The following is a 17,836-nucleotide window of genomic DNA, read 5'->3' on the forward strand; positions in this document are numbered from 1 at the left end:
TGTAAATAGAAGACTATTTGTACCAGAAGGATCTCTTCCTACCCGTCCAAGAAGAGGCAGGAAAACCTAAGAAAATGGACGATGATAAGTGGAAGGTGCTCGATCGTAAAGCCATTGCCACCATCAGGCTCAACATTCACCAGCATGTGACTTACAACGTCTCGCATGCGACCACCACCAAAGAGTTGATGGAGGCCTTGGAGGCGCTATATGAGAGGTCGTCTGCTTCAAATAAGGTGTTCCTGATGAAGAAGCTATTCAACTTAAAGATGCAGCAAGGAGCTCGAGTGGCGGATTTCTTGAACGAATTTCAGGCTGTGGTGCAACAGCTTGCTGCAGTAGATCTCAAGTTCGACAATGAGATTCAAGCTCTTCTGCTACTTTCTTGTCTACCAGATTCATGGGAGAATATGGTGATGGCGGTGAGTAACGCTAATGGCAATGACAAGATGAAGCTCGACATAGTGGTTGGGGCAATTCTGGATGAAGAATCTCGCTGCAAAGTCTCAGGAGCTGAGGCCTCTAGCAGTGGGAGTGTTCTACATGTCGAGGCACGAGGGCGTGCGCAGAAGAAGGGTAGGGAACGACTAGACCAATCAAAATCCAGAGGAAAGTCTAAAGGGATGAACCCGAATGGTTACGGTGAAGGGAAGTGCTTCAGATGCGGAAAGAAGGGTCACTTTGTACGGGACTACAGAGTTCCTGTTCCAGCATCAGCAGGGGATGATCGGGCTAACAGTGCAGCTAATCTCATGCACGAGACAGATTCAGATGCGCTTCTCTTATCCCTAGAAGACAAAAACGATGCGTGGATCATCGACTCTGGCGCATCTTTCCATGCAACCTCACAACAAAAGCTGCTTTCATCGTTCGTGAAGAAGGACTCGGGGACAGTCTATCTTGGTGACGATCAACCTTGTAAGGTTTTCGGGAAGGGAAATTGTACCCTTAAGATGGAAGGCGGGACCACCTTGACGCTGAATGACGTTCGGCATGTATCGGATCTCAGGCGAAATCTTATATCAGTCGGGCAACTGACTGACTCCGGTTACAGAGTATCCTTCGAGCAGAGAAGCTGGAAGGTGTCTAAGGGTACCCTGGTGGTGGCACACGGCAAACGCGAGGGGTATCTCTACATCGCCAATGGAAAGATCGACCACTTGCTTGCCGCAGGACAAGCATCATCATCATCATCCGTCGACTGCATGACTTGGCATCGGCGACTTGGCCACATGAGCGAGAAGGGGATGCAGATAATGGCCGTGGGAGAGAGGCTTCCGAGTCTGAACAAGATCGATCTGACTTTCTGTGAGGACTGTATCCTAGGCAAACCAAAGAAGGTGGGTTTCAACAAGACCAGACCGGCTCCAAAACTGCAGAAATTAGAGTTGGTGCACACCGACGTGTGGGGACCTGCGCAAGTCCTATCTGTTGGCAACTCTCTTTATTTTGTCACTTTTATTGATGATGCTACTAGAAAGCTATGGGTGTTCTTCTTGAAGCACAAGTCAGATGTTTTCATTATCTTCAAGAAGTGGCTTGCCTGTGTGGAGAATGAAACAGGCAATAAGCTGAAGTGCCTAAAATCCGATAATGGAGGCGAGTATTGCAGCCAGGAGTTCGAGAACTTCTGCTCGTCCCGTGGGATTCGGAGACTGAAGACCGTCCCAGGCACACCTCAGCACAACGGAGTGGCGGAGCGCATGAATCGTACTATCTTGGAGCGCGCCAGAAGCATGGGGATCCATTTCGGATTGCCCAAGAGCTTTTGGGCTGAAGCTGTCAATACTGCTGCATACTTGATCAACCGCGGGCCATCCGCGGCTCTCAATTATGGGATACCTAAAGAGGCTTGGACCGGAAAGAAGCTGAAGCTAGAACACTTACGAGTATTTGGTTGTGACGCCTATGTCATGATCAATCCTGCAGACCGGTCAAAGCTTGATCCAAAGTCAAAGAAGCTCTCTTTCATTGGCTATGGAGGAGATGATTATAGGTACCGTTTTTGGGATCACGATGTGCGTAAGGTAGTGCGTAGTCGTGACGTCGTGTTCCATGAGAATGCGGTATACAAGACCAAAGAGGAGAGTGGGAGTCAGCTATCTCCTCCTCTTTTTCCAAATATTGCTGATAGTGAGGACGGTGGTGAGATACCAATCAGCATAGAAGACGGAGACCAAGAGAACGTGCGGGATGCACAGTAGCATGATCCAGCAGAGTTGCCGATCGCAATTCGCAAAGCTCCAAGAAATCCAAGGGTGACAGAGAGGTACCTTTCCACCATAAATTATCTTCTCCTGACTGACAGTGGTGAGCCAGAGAGCTATAAGAAGGTACAGTAGACCGGCAAAGCTCGGGGCGAGTGGGAGTCTGTCATGGAGGAAGAAATAAAGTCCTTGATAAAGAATGGGGCTTGGGAGCTCGTAAAGCTTCCAAGAGGAAGAAAAGCTCTTCACAATCGGTGGATTTATCGGGTCAAGGATGAAGCTGATAGACGGAGACGCTACAAGGCGAGACTTGTAGTGAAGGGCTATGAGCAGAAAGCAGGGATAGATTATTCTGACATTTTTGCTCCCGTCGTCAAGTTGACCACGATCCGAACTGTGCTGAGCATTGTGGAAGTTTGAGATCTCCATCTAGAGTAGATGGATGTGAAGACATCATTCCTTCATGGAGATTTGGAGGAGGAGATCTATAGCATCAACCAGTGAGCTTCGAGGAACGAGGCAAGGAGAGCCTCGTGTGTCGCCTGCTCAAGAGCTTGTATGGCCTGAAGCAAGCTCCGCGACAATGGTACATGAAGTTTGAGAACTTTATGGAGGAGAACGGTTTTCTCAAATGCGACACGGACCATTGCTGCTTCATCAAGAGATACGGTGAATCCTATGTGATACTCTTGATTTATGTTGATGATATGTTGATTGTAGGGCCCGACTTGGCCCGCATTAAGGAACTCAAGGGGCGTCTCTCCGAGTGCTTCGAGATGAAGGATCTGGGTCCAGCAAACCAGATTCTGGGAATGAGGATCATCAGAGACCGATCAGCACGAAGGCTGAGGTTGTCTCAGAAGGCCTACATTGAGAAGATTCTTGAAAAGTTCAGCATGGAGAAAGCTAAACCAGTGGGCTCGCCATTTGCAAGCCATTTCAAGCTATCGAAGACCCAAACACCAGAGACTGCTGAAAAGCATGAGTTCATGGCCAACATACCATACGCATCTGCTGTCGGGAGTTTGATGTATGTGATGGTGTGCACGAGGTCAGATATTGCACAAGGAGTGGGAGTTGTGAGCCGATTCATGCGTAGTCCAGGGAAACAACACTGGGGTGTGGTCAAGTGGCTTCTACGCTACTTGAGAAGCTCGTCTGACCGTTATCTTGAGTATGGCGGGGGAAGATTTGCAGCTAGAGGGCTTTTGTGATGCAGACTATGTCGGGGACATAGACTCGAGAAGGAGTACGAGCGGCTACATCTTCATCTTGGGTGGTGGAGCGATAAGTTGGAGATCCAAGTTACAAGATATTGTGGCTTTATCGACAACCGAAGCCGAGTACGTGTCTGCAGCAGAGGCAGCAAAGGAGTTGCTATGGTTGAAGGCTTTTCTTCTCGAGCTTGAAGTAAGATTTGAGAAATACTTCATCCACTGCGATAGTCGGAGTGCCATTCACTTGTCAGAGAACGACGCATTCCATGCTCGGACCAAACATGTTGACGTGAAGCACCAAGCCATACGGAGATGGCAAAGCAGGAACGAGTTCAAGCTTGTGAAGATTGATACGAGGTATAATCCAGCCGATATGCTGACTAAGCCAGTTCCGCTCGAAAAGGTGAGGCTGTGTGCAGCCTCATATGACATCCGTTGAGAATGTTGAGAGCCGTGCAAGACGCCAAAGATACAAGTTATCCGAATGATGCAACCAAGAAGTGGTGTGAAGATATGGTTGATACTCAATCAAATCTTCAAGTGGGTGATTGTTAATCAACCACCCTTTTTGACCCCAACAGCCATTTTTGACGTTTGAGAAATCGGTGGCCGATTTCTTTGAAATGAGAAAAAGGATGCGGGTCTCATAATTATTTATTATTAGTGGCGGGTCCCAATAATAATATTTTATTTGTGCATAGTATTTCCCAAACATTATAAATAGGGCCCTAAACTCTTAAGTAAAACTTATCCCAGAAACAACTCCTCTCATAGAAGAGTAAGAGAGAAAACACAGAGAGAGATTGTGAGAGTTCTTATAGAAGAGTAAGAGAGAAAACACAGAGAGAGATTGTGAGAGTTCTTGGAGTGTATCTGATCAAGAGAGAGTGTTCTCTTTGATCTATTCTTTTGGGATATAAAAGAATTTGGCGTCATCGTTGCACCGTGGAGTAGCTCCGAAGGAGTGAACCACGTATATCTGTGAGTACTCTGGTTGATCTTATGTCTTTATTTTGTGTATTGCGTCTCCGTTAGAGGCGTTCTTATTGGGGTGTACCCTAACACTACTTAATGGCCATTATTCTCTTAATTTGTGCACATGTTTTGGTTAATTTAGTCAACCATTACTAAAATTGTTAGCATTTCTTAAGGAAAAGGCAATTTTGCCTTGTGAATAGTCCCACATTGGAAGTTGAGAAGAAGTTCAAGTGGTTTATAATGGTTTACTTCCTAATGGGCTTTGAATAGTGTTTTGGGTTTTGTGGGCTTTGCGTTTCTACCACACACGCGCGCGCGCGCGCACGCACGCCACGCCTCGCCTCGCCACGCCACGCCTCGCCTCGCCCGCACGCGCGCCACGCCACGCCGCAGCCGCACACGCACACCCTTTTGCTTCTCAAGCTTTTAATTTTGCACGTTTTACACGTTCTGTAACGGCAGCATTTATTATGTAACGGCAAGCGTGATTTACGCCCAACGGACGAGGAGATTCAGCAGCGGTTACTGGTTCATGAGGCTATATAAGGAGGCAGAGTTCATTCGGAAAAATACACAGAAATTCACAAAGAATTTCATAGCTCTCTTCCTCCTTCTACTCTCAGATATTTGGCTACATATTTTTGCGGATTATTTTATTGGGCAACATCTTCATCTGAGCCCGTCTGCTTCAAATAAGGTGTACCTGATGAAGAAGCTATTCAATCTCAAGATGCAGCAAGGAGCTCGCGTGGCGGACTTTTTGAACGAATTTCAGGCTGTGGTGCAACAGCTTGCTGCAGTAGATCTCAAGTTCGACAACGAGATCCAAGTTCTTCTGCTACTTTCTTGTCTACCAGATTCATAGGAGAATATGGTGATGGTGGTGAGCAACGCTAATGGTAATGACAAGATGAAGCTCGACACAGTGGTTGGGGCAATTCTGGATGAAGAATCTCGCCGCAAAGTCTCAGGAGCTGAGGCCTCTAGCAGTGGGAGTGCTCTGCATGTCGAGGCACGAGAGCGTGCACAGAAGAAGGGTAGGGGACGACGAGGCCAATCAAAATCCAGAGGGAAGTCTAAAGGGCCTAACCCGAATGGTTACGGTGAAGGGAAGTGCTTCAGATGCGGTAAGAAGGGCCACTTTGCACGGGACTGCAGAGTTACTGTTCAAGCATCAGCAGGGGATGATCGGGCTGACGGTGCAGCCAATCTCATGCACGAGACGGATTCGGATGCACTTCTCCTATCCCTAGAAGACAAAAGTGATGCGTGGGTCATCGACTCTGGCGCATCTTTCCATGCAACCTCACATTTCTGCATATCTCAAGGGTATCCATCCTATATTATATATTTTCTATCTTTAGAGATGGTGTACCTTACCCACCAAATATTATCGTTCTTAGGTTATAGACTGAGATCTTGGTTCTTAATTCTAAGGTTGAGATAATTTAAGTTGTGTTATAAAGATCAAAACTATTTACGATACATCTTTATGAATTAATATAATTTCTTTTATTATTTGTTTCACAAACTTTTCTATGATATATTATTAGTTGATGTGTGACTCCTAATATAATTTTTGTACGTGCTTCATGTATTTTGAAGTTATATTGACTCTTAATATAATTTTTGTACGTGTTTCGTGTATTTTGAATAGGCCTATCCAATTGGGCTTCGGTCCGGACCCGGCTCGGTGTTTGACCCGAACCCAGCATGGGCCCGGGAAAAGCCCAGAAAATCTAGGCCGATCGGGCTCCGCGCCCGGGTCTGGGTTGTGTTGATGAAGCGTGGCCTGGGCTTGACCCGGTTATTAAATTTATATATGCTTTTTTTATATAATATATATATATATATATATTTATGTATAATTATATTATGATATGGTCATTAATGTATACTTAAATATATTTCTAAGCGTGTGTGGTATTTTTAGGAAAACGACCATAGTTTCCTTATCCAAAATGTATATATTTAAGTACGCAAGTGTGTGTGTACTTGTAAGTATACAAGTAAATTATATACTTATATATATGCACTCTTACCATGATATAGATACTAAGATATAATTATATAAGTGTATATAATGTAGTTATAAGTATACTTATATGCTTATATTATAGACTTATAGTTATATAAGTATATTTTATATAAGGACATAAGTATAACTATATATAAGTATATTGTATCTAGTATATATAAAAAGTATATCATATAAGTAAAGTATATAACAATACTTTAAAAAACATAATATAAGTATGTAACAAATACATATATAACTATATAACACATATATATAAATAAGTAATATATACTTATGTGATACTCTCTCTCTCTCTCTCTCTCTCTCTCTCTCTCTCTCAAGTTATAAGTATATACAATATATTTTCATATAATATATGTATATAGAATATATAGCTATATACTAATATGTAAGTATATACTAATACATACTTATATATAAATATAATAAGATTAATCTAATTTTAAGTAACTTTTTGCAAAAAAAAAAACCAAACAACAAAAAACAAAAAAACAAAAAACAAAATCCATCCTGGCATGGAGCCCAGCCCAAGCATACTAGGTCCGGGTCCGGGCCAGGGCTAGGCATTTTGCCAAGCCTAGACCTGGATCCGAATTTCCTGGCTCGGCCGACCTGTATAGACAGGCCTAAATTTGAAGTTATATTTACATCTCTTATGCTATTTTCCTACAAATCTCTTTATGAATAGATACGTATTTATCTTCCTTACACTTGTGGATAATTGTTTATCTAAAATTTTCAAACATAAAGTATAACGATTGATGTGTTTTTATCTTTTAATAATAACAAAAATGGGGAGAAAATGGAAATTTTGAAATTTTTGCATAATGGTTTCGTGACTTAATTGATTTATGTTGTATATGCAAAGTTTTAGGGGGAATTTTGTGATACATGTACATGTTTACACTTTTATAAATGCATGAGTGTAATTAGGAGACATTGTATATTGTTTTCCTTTGCATGAAAGAAGAGGAAAATTGGTTCCAAAACTATTGATGCTGCTTTCATTGGATATGCACTAGATAGCAATGTTAATAGATTTCTAGTCATTAACTCTGAAATCAGTGACATATCCAACAACACTATCATTGAAGCTAGAGATGCAGTCTTCTTTGAAAATATCTTTCCTTTCAAATCCAAAATCTCAGAAAATTCTAGAACATCTATTCCTTCTGATCTTCCATCATCTAGTTCTTCCCAACCTTTTGACATTGAGCCTCGAAGAAGCAAAAGAGGTAGAATTCAAAAGGATTTTGGAGAAGACTTCTTTACCTTTCTTGTTGAAGGTGATCCAAGCTCATTTCAAGAAGCAATGGATTCACCTGAATCTCCTTTCTGGAAAGAAGCCATTGATAATGAGATTAAATCTATCATGGAAAACCATACTTGGATACTCACTGACCTACCTCCAGGCTGTAATCCTGTTGGCTGTAAGTGGATATTCAAAAAGAAACTTAGAGCTGATGGTTCCATAGATAAATTTAAAGCTAGATTAGTAGCTAAAGGCTATACTCAGAAAAAGGGCATTGATTACTTTGATACCTATTCTCCTGTAGCCCGAATTTCTACTATCAGAATTCTTTTAGCCTTTGCTGCTATCCACAAACTGATCATACATCAGATGGATGTCAAGACTGCTTTCCTGAATGGTGATCTAGATGAAGAAATTTATATGCACCAACCTGAAGGCTTCATTACCAAGGGTCAGGAAAACAAAGTCTGTAAACTTGTTAAATCTCTGTATGGTCTTAAACAAGCTCCTAAACAATGGCACCAGAAATTTAACAAAGTCATTGCACAATATGGATTCACGGTGAATGAACACGACAAATGTGTTTATTCAAAAGTGATAAACAATGACTATGTTATCCTATGTCTCTATGTTGATGATATCCTTATCTTTGGAACTACTCTTGAACTAATCTTAAAAGTTAAGGATTATCTCTCCAAAAATTTTGACATGAAAGACTTAGGTCTTGCCGATATGATACTTGGAATGAAAATCACTAGAGACACTAGAGGAATATCCTTGAGTCTTTCTCACAGTATTGAGAAAATGCTGATCAAATTCAACTTTCATAACTTTAAATCTGTTTCCACACCATATGATTCTTCTATACCCTTGAAGAAAAATGAAGGTGAATCTGTCTCTCAATTGAAATATTCCCAAATGATTGGATCCCTTTTATACATATCAAACCGGACTAGACCCGATATAGCTTATGCTGTAGGGAGATTGAGTCGGTATACCAGTAACCCTAACCCAGATCATTGGTCTGCCTTAGAAAGAGTATTTAAATACTTAAAAGGGACAGTTGACTATTGCTTAACTTACACTGGATACCCTGATGCCATTGAAGGGTATAGTGACGCCAATTGGGTCACAGATTCCAACAGTGTAAAGTCAACATCTGGGTATGTATTTCTTTTTGGTGGTGCTGCTGTATCCTGGAAATCATGTAAGCAAACAGTAATTGCCAGGAGCACCATGGAATCTGAATTGATTGCACTTGATACTACTTGCTCAGAAGCCGAATGGTTAAAAGATCTTATCTCTGAACTTCCTTTGGTCCCTAAACCTTTTCCTCCAATTTCCATTCATTCTGATTCTAGATCTACCATAGAGCTTCTAAAGCAAGTACATGTAAATAAAAAACTCAACAGACATATTCAAATAAGATATAAGTCTGTACAACGCCTGTTAGGCAAAGTTGTGATCTTGGATTTTGTAAAGTCTGAGAAAAATATTGCTGACCCTTTGACTAAGGGATTATCCAGGAGTGTAGTCCTGGATTCATCGAGGGAGATGGGGTTAAGTCCATTAAAGAGGTCACTGACAGTGGGAACCCAACCCTTATTTGGAGACGTTGTCCCAATGTCGGTTCAATGTGGTAGAAACAAGCTGGACTAGTGATACTCGGGTGGAGCATCGACCCATATATATATTCATATATCATTATGTAGTGTGAGCTACTACCCCTTCTCTATGATGACGATGCTCCTATGATACAGCTGGTTAGGCTGAGTTTTACTCTTAATAAGTCCAACGCATGTATTATTGGGGGGTATTAAATAAACAGCTGTAGTACCCTTTGAGGACTTACCTACGTGAGAGGAATCGTGATGGCCGCGGTTGGGGGGGCTGGACTAAACTAACCCCTAGAAACTCTCATGAGTCGGTTATTGTGAGCATGGCCTTTTAACGCTCAACCCGCTTTGCTCAATAGATGAAGTGTATTGTGTGTGTTTTTGTCAATACCTGATTCAAGGGCCCTAATTCAAGGCTTAGTCCATTATGTCCCTCAGGTGGCGACAAACTCACTAAGGAAAGGTTCAAAGCCGGAAGCTACCTTTCCCGAATTCACGATACAAAAGGTTGCCCAACCTATATATATATATATATATATGTTTTACTAATTGTTTTGTCTATATTGCCTTTTGGGGGGACTGTTAGCATTTTCTTAAGGAAAAGGCAATTGTGAATAGTCCCACATTGGAAGTTGAAGAGAAGTTCAAGTGGTTTATAATGGTTCACTTCCTAATGGGCTTTGAGTAATGTTTTGGGCCTACTAGTGTTTGAGCTCTTTCTCCACACACGCGCGCGCGCACGCACGCCACGCCTCGCCTCGCCACGCCACGCCTCGCCTCGCCCGCACGCGCGCCACGCCACGCCGCAGCCGCACACGCACACCCTTTTGCTTCTCAAGCTTTTAATTTTGCACGTTTTACACGTTCTGTAACGGCAGCATTTATTATGTAACGGCAAGCGTGATTTACGCCCAACGGACGAGGAGATTCAGCATCGGTTACTGGTTCATGAGGCTATATAAGGAGGCAGAGTTCATTCGGAAAAATACACAGAAATTCACAAAGAATTTCATAGCTCTCTTCCTCCTTCTACTCTCAGATATTTGGCTACATATTTTTGCGGATTATTTTATTGGGCAACATCTTCATCTGAGCAGAAGCTCTGCTACTCGCGCCCGAGTAGAGAGGCCGGCCGTTTCCGGGGGGCTTTTACCGCTAGGGGGGAGGATCAACTACGCCAGGGCGACAGGCGGGTCCTCTATCTTCTAGGGCAGTGTATCACGACTGCACCCCGTTCAGGCCTGATTTTCATAACTCATTTATTTTCAGTTAACCTAATATTGTTTTATTTGACAGCAAAAGTAACATAATTTGCTTTCAGTTTTAATTGGATTTTGATCCTATGTACGCATTGTGCAACTATTTTTGGTTTGTTTGGATCATACAAAGAACATATGTTTTGTTAATCTGGGATTCTCGTATGTTGTCTTTAAACACGCAAAAGCCCTCAGAGGATCCTACGCATGCGCAATAACACTAGACCATTACAAGCCGCGTTGACCTATTCAACGGAGACGCTACAAGATGAGTCATGGCGGTACTCTTCAGAGTATCATCCTACCATTTGGGACGAAAACCTCATCCAGTCAATCCATAGCCCCTATGCAGTAAGTTCAATATTGATATAAATCAACATAAATAAAAGCTTGAAATTTTATTGGCTTCTTAAGTCTCAAGTCTCTGACTACAGTGGAGAGAATCTTGATCCTTCTCAGCCTCGTGCAGTTATTTAACATTTATTTTTGCAGATACACTAGAGAAAATGATCTTATGGACAAATAGAGTAAAAGAGCCAAAGAAATCACTTATTATCATCATATAACCTCGAACGAGTCGCAATCCAAATGAAAGCATGGTAGTTAGCCAACCCCGCTGTGGTCAACCAATTGTCATCTGACGGACAAGAGCAACAGGCTTGCAAACCAGTGGTCGTGCTCGAAGTAGCGTCAACCCTGTCCCCTCTGTCATGTCCACCATCTCATGACCGTTGTCGACCTTCCAATCAAAGCATTGTATCATGGCAGCGAGCATTGGTTGCACAACCTGCAGCGCCAACGACGCGCCTGGACACCCTCTTCGACCGCTGCCAAATGGCAGCACGTGGAAGTGTTGGCCTCTGACATCCACCCCCTTTTCATTTTCGGTAAACCTTTCTGGTTTGAACTCGAGCGGCTGTGGCCAGTGATTTGGATCCCTTCCGATGGCCCATATATTGACAAATAACCTCGTTTGTGCGGGAATATCATACCCATTAATCTTACTGTCTTCAGTTGATTCACGGACCACAATTGGGATTGGTGGATGAAGCCGTAGTGTTTCCTTTACAACGGCTTGGAGGTATGGAAGGTTTGGGATGTCGGATTCTTCGACTAGTCTGTTCGTGCCAATGACCGTGTGTATCTCTTCTCTAGCCTTCTGGAGTATGATTGGATGGTTGATGAGTTCTGCCAATGCCCACTCTACTGTGAGCGCTGAGGTATCGGTGCCAGCAACGAAAATGTCCTGTGCAACATTGGAAACTAACTAATAAGTTTTTTTTTTTTTAAACTTAAAACGAATGTTGCCTTATCAAGATTTGTTCGTAGAATTTCAACATTGAGATACGTTAGGTTTAATGAACATTCAAATGTCAGAAGCAATGTATTCTAGTCTTGCTCTATGGATATCCAATACGTCAGTAGAAGATGATTGCTTAATATGTGACTACTTATTACTTATTGATATCTGGGAATAGTTCTATTATTTATGGAAAAGAAAGACTTTTTCATTTATTTCTAGCTCCGGGTGTCGTTAGACTCGTTAGACTTTTTCTTGAAAAAGAGTTTTCAGAATAGGGAAAAAGGAAAAGAGGCATGTACTGCTCTTCATTCGCGAAACCCAGAAAATTTTCTGTTGTTGTTCTTGCATGGGTGAGTTTCTTGTATGTTGCTGTAATGGGCAACCAATTAACAAATTGTATAGGACAAGCTCTTTGACAAATTCGCAGAAATTTAACGAGGCAAGTTTGCTGAATCATGATAAATTTGTAGACGACTGTTGTCGATCGTGGACTTACGTGAAAGAAGGCCTTGATGTTTTCTCTTGTCAGCTTCATCTCAGCATTATCGTCATTAGCAATGTCAAGCATTAAATCAAGCAAATCTTTCGATCTTTCCTCAGCAGTATCTGCTTCTTTTATCCTCTCCTCCTCCTTTTCCTTCAATTTCCCCTCCATCATCTTATCAAACCTCAGTAGCAAATCCTCCAGCCTCTTATCGAAACCTTGAAAGTCGAAGTTTTGGCAGAATCCTATATAATCTGCCACGTTAAATACCCCTATCAGCTCAATTGCTTCCTCTACGAACTTTTTTGTTTCTGCTTTAAAAACATCTCCTGAGCTCGTGCGGTTCATTGCCATCCCGCTCATCACATTGATCGTCAGTTTTAGAAGCTCTGCATTCAAATTGACCTCCTCGCCCTTGTCCGATCTCTCGAACAACGTTTTCACAAGACTTGTAATCTCGCAGCGCCTCACGGGGAGGAGATGTTCAAGTGTTCGACCCCCTAACAGTTGTGTGATGCAGAGCTTCTTCATGTACCTATCAGAGTAAAGAGAATGAGAGATTGTTGCAACTTGTAAGATTTAAAAAACAGATATCCAATAGCATTTTCTTGGGTTATTTTGATATTAACCCCTCAAATCTTTAAAATTGATCAAACCCTAAGAGGTATCACAATTTGGTTCGTCAATGACCAAAACGCCCCTCTTTCTTTTCTTTTCTTTTTCTTTTTTCTTTTTTTCTGGAAAAAAGGCGTTTCATGGGAAACATAAACTGAGGTGTATTTTGGTCATTGAGGGACCAAATTGCAAGTCCCGTTAGAATTCACGGTACTTATGTGCCGTTAGAATTGCAAGTCTCGTTAGAATTCACGGTACTTATGTGTCGTTAGAATTGCAAGTCCCGTTAGAATTCACGGTACTTATGTGCCGTTAGAATTGCAGAAGCCAGCAGAGCCATAGGTGAGGTGGTGATTAGCTTTTATCCGCGGCCTGTTAGAGAAGGAGAGCTCATGAGTCTTGAGGAATTCTTTTGCAGTTTCTGGTGAGGAGGCGACGACGCAACGGTGGGACCCTAAGCGGATGGAGATGAGGGGTCCGTAGCGAAGGGAGAGCTTGTGAAGAGCCTGGTGAGGGAGGGCCCCCAGAAGATGGAGATGGCCGAGTATCGGGCCCCAGGGGACTCGGTGGAAGTCGCGGGCTGCTGGTCCTTCGTCGCCAGCGGATGATGAAGAGGGAGAAGAGCCACAGGCAAAGGCATGACAGGAGGGAAAGAGCTGGATAGGACTTCGCAACCGTTATGGTCGTTGGTTTCGTGTTATGGTTTTAGATATCTTGCGATATATATAGTGATGATTACAATGTGGTAGGAGATCATTGCTTACGCAATTTATGGCGTCATGTTTCACAACGTTCTAGGGGCGAACTTACATGTTGAACAAGTTAATATAAATTTAGGCATCCTAGCACATTGTTGGGACAAACCCGGAGTCCAACAGAGCAGTCTCAATGAACAGTAGAGTGAAAGTAATAAAAAGGACGTATACATTTAGGTGAAAAACCTCCTAAATGAATTTGAGATAAAGATCACGGGTAATGATAGAAAAATCCACTATGAGAAAAAACTTTAGAGTTACAAACTCTCTCTTCTCTTTCTCTCCCACTCTTCTATACGTGAAGTTGTTTCTGGGATGGATTTTTCCTGAAGAGTTTTGGGCCTATTTATAAAGGGAGAAAATACTATTTCTAATTTTATAATATTTTTTTTTCCCAAGTCAATGGTCGGTGGAGAACAAGCATCACATATTAATTCGCTAGAAGCCTTCCAATAAAAAACCAAATAGGAGTACAATTCTAACGTGCGCTCAATTCGTGATGGAACAAACCAACTCCCATCCAACTCTTGATGAAACAAACCAACTCCCATCAACTCTTGGCTACGAGAATTCCAGCAAGGTTCTAATTGGGATCCAATATTCCAATTAGAGTCAAAAGACCTGACAGTTCTTATAACACTAGGATTAAGACTTTAGACCTAATCAAGATGTCTACACCAACTCAAACACTAAATGACTACAACACGCAATCATGGTTGAAGATCCCGAACTAAATTACTTCTAGCTTCGGTATTTGAGTCACACCATAAAAGCGAAGCATAAGAACCTTCTTCTCAATTCAAAAAAGCTATAGCTAACTACATAATTTTTATAAGTAATACTGAAAATTCATACAAGTTTTGTACGTACTTATGTTGATATTGGACTTGAGAGCTACAGATAGGAGGCTCATTTTCACAAATTTCCCGGTCAACGTCCCACTTGAGGAATCAATTAATCACGAGTAACCGGCGACACCGATAAAGTGCTAACGGACATGGTTACTGAATGCAGATACCTCTGCATTCAAGGATGATGATCGTTAATAGAAAGAAACATTCACTCTGAGTTACTAGCTATAATTTATTTTATTAAAAAAAGTTATTAGAACTAGTTTAGTTAATTTAAGAATTTAAGGACGGCTTCCCCGGTATTCACTCAGGCCTAAGCGTGGATCACGTTTTTTTGAAATTCTATAAATCTCCTCGCATTTTGAAAAATCAAAAGAAATATCCTCACAAAATTATATGGAAATGCCCTTGCACTTGCCAAAAACAACTTTGAAGAATAGCATAGTAGAGCCGGGCGCTAAAATCATTTCAAGGTTTGCCTCTCACAAATGGTAATAAGCAGGAGAGGGTTTGACAACTTGTACAAGTAATTCTAACACCGTGCTTTTAGTTTGGTCACCTGTGTATCTGTGTCCGCAATCCGTACAAGTCATTTTCGTGATATCGAAAGTTGAAGTTGTTTTTAGAAAAATTTGAAGTTGAAGTTGTTTTTGTTGGATTTTTTGGTCAAAACCGTTTTCCAAAAATTAAGTGTTCGAAGAATTGTGTGAATCTTTTTGAATGAACCCGAGGAGTATTTCTTTAGTTTAATATTGACTTTTTGAAGAATTGTGTGAATCCTTTACTTTAATATTGACTTTTTGAATGAATTGTGTGAATCATTTTGAAAGAACCCAATTGTATTTCTTTAGTTTAATATTGACTTTTTGAATGAATTGTGTGAATCCTCTTGAATGAAATGCTTGTATATTTTTAATTAAAGATGAAATGTTGGAAGGAATATATATTCTATTCAAGAAAATAGACAATAATGCTTGAATTGCTTGTATATTCCATTCAAGAAAAATGGACAACAAATAGACAACAATGCTTGAATTGCTTGTATATTCCATTCAAGAAAAATATTCCATTCCAGTACATCAAGATGGTTTCATTCCATTCAATAAGCTAATTTCTTTTATAACCAAACAAAAGTTACATCACATAATTTCTTTTATGGCCAAACAAATAGACAACAAATAATTTTTTTATAGCCAAACAAATAGACAACAAAAAAGCTATAACAGTTAGCCATTTCCACACACTTTTTCACGTGCAACAATCAAGTCATGCTCCTCTGGTGGGGTAATAACGGGTGGTACTTGTTCAATTGATGAAATTTTACACCAGCCCAAAAATGAAACACACTTTTGCCTTTTACACGAGCAGTAAATTCTACCACGGTTATTGTTCTTCTTTGACTTCGTTATCTTCACATCCGCTAATTCTCCACACTCGCATTGTTTCAATATGAAATTAATATCCACTTCAACACATAAGTTACCTTCTACAGTTGATGATGAAGCCATTTCAATTTGCTAATTTTGAACAAGTTAACATGAATTTCGAAATTGCATTAATAAAATCACTGAGATTCGAGACCCGCTGATATTCTAAGAATGCTAAAACAATAAAACAATAAAACAATAAAATCACTGTGTTTAGGACAAACTCCGCATAATCATAACTTAAGTAAGCATCCAAATCATTCAACCATGTGCGGATTGCATTAAAGTTATCACTTATCACAGAAAAAATCTAATCCTTTAGTTGTATTTCACAAGTAGGTGTTCCTCCTACTTCTACTAACAAACAAATGCTAACAGTTTTTAAAAAGACATAGTATGAGATTCTTCAACATCTTTGCGTCAAAAAATTTATGCTCGCAAACGAAAATCAGAAAATCAAAATTCTTAGACTTTAATTAAATTATTTCGGTCAGCCTTCAAAATCATCACGGCTCCAACTAAATCACACTAAAACCCTAAATTTTCTTCAAAGATCAAATCAACGCAATCAATAACCAAAATTTTCAAATTTCCCAAAAAACATACCAGAATCTTCTCTATAAAAAAGCAATAGTTGCAAAAATTAATCTCGCGGATAAGGAAGAATGCACCTGCAGCGCCGATTCAAGATTCTTGGGGCTTGATGGAGATCGAGAGCTCGAGAGAGATCGAGAGTGGTCGGCGGAGATGGAGGATGTCGACGGAGGAGGAGTTGGGGGATGTCGGCGGAGATGAGGCATGTCTACGGAGGAAGGGAGATGTCGGCCGGAGGAGTGGTATCGCCGGCAGTAGGGCTGTCGCGGGTTGCATCTCGACGAGAGAGTCAAGGTAGAGCGAGACGGTCAACGCGAGATGGGGGATTTTGTTGAGCGAGTTGCGTAAGTTCGACTAGTTGCTGGAAGCGAAGAGAGAAGCGAACGAAAATCCAGATTTTTGGGCTTGATGAGAGAGGTTGGTCAGGCAGAAATTTGGCGCCTTTCAGCGAAAGAGAAAAGAAGGAGATAGCACGAGCTGCATTAAACATGAAGCCGGACGACTCTGTGAATTTTTCAAAAAACCCAAGCACGCGCACGAATCGCATCGATTGCGTACGCATAATGCCTGTAGAGAAATGATAATAATATATATATATATATATATATATATATATATATTTATATATTATATATATTATATAGTACTAAATATGGAGAGTCGACGGAGGAGATTAGGGAATTCGCGAGTGCGATCTCGATGAGAGACTCGAGCAAATCGATGATCGCGTTACGGAGATGGGATTTTTGGAGGCAGTAGTTTGTGAAGTCGTACGTAATTGGGAAGCCTCGAGGGAGAGAGACCGTACGCTAGAGAGATCCCAATTTTGCTTATGTTAGAGGGAATTGGGTCACGGAGAGAATTTACGCTTTTTCTCAGGGGGGTGGAGAAGCAGAGAGTATAGCGGACCACAGCTGTTTAAACATGACAGCACTATTTTTCAAAAAACCCAAGCCAGCTCACGAATCGAGAGAAATGCGTACGCTAAATGCGTAGGAGAAAGCGACTTACTATATATATTATAATATATAATAATATATATATATATTATATATATTATATATTCATATATATATATATATATGTATATATATATTATTATAGTATATATATAAATATTAATATATATATTATATTATATTATATATATATATATATTAATATATATATATATATATAATAGTATATATATTACTACTATTATATCAATACTCCCTTTAAAAGCACGAGTTCGGAAAAT

General features: G+C 40.9%; 1 protein-coding gene across 1 annotated transcript; it reads right to left on the reverse strand.

The window, feature by feature from the left end:
- On the reverse strand, positions 10,947-13,213 carry LOC109840965 (cytochrome P450 93A2-like). Its single transcript, XM_020409805.1, has 2 exons — positions 12,367-13,213; positions 10,947-11,813 (listed from the first exon to the last, which is right to left on the reverse strand). The coding sequence occupies exons 1-2, from the start codon at positions 12,883-12,885 to the stop codon at positions 11,190-11,192; spliced, it is 1,143 nt and encodes a 380-aa protein (XP_020265394.1). The 5' UTR covers positions 12,886-13,213; the 3' UTR covers positions 10,947-11,189.

Source organism: Asparagus officinalis, chromosome 5 (genome assembly GCF_001876935.1).
Source record: "Asparagus officinalis chromosome 5, Aspof.V1, whole genome shotgun sequence".
Taxonomy (NCBI): Eukaryota; Viridiplantae; Streptophyta; class Magnoliopsida; order Asparagales; family Asparagaceae; genus Asparagus; species Asparagus officinalis.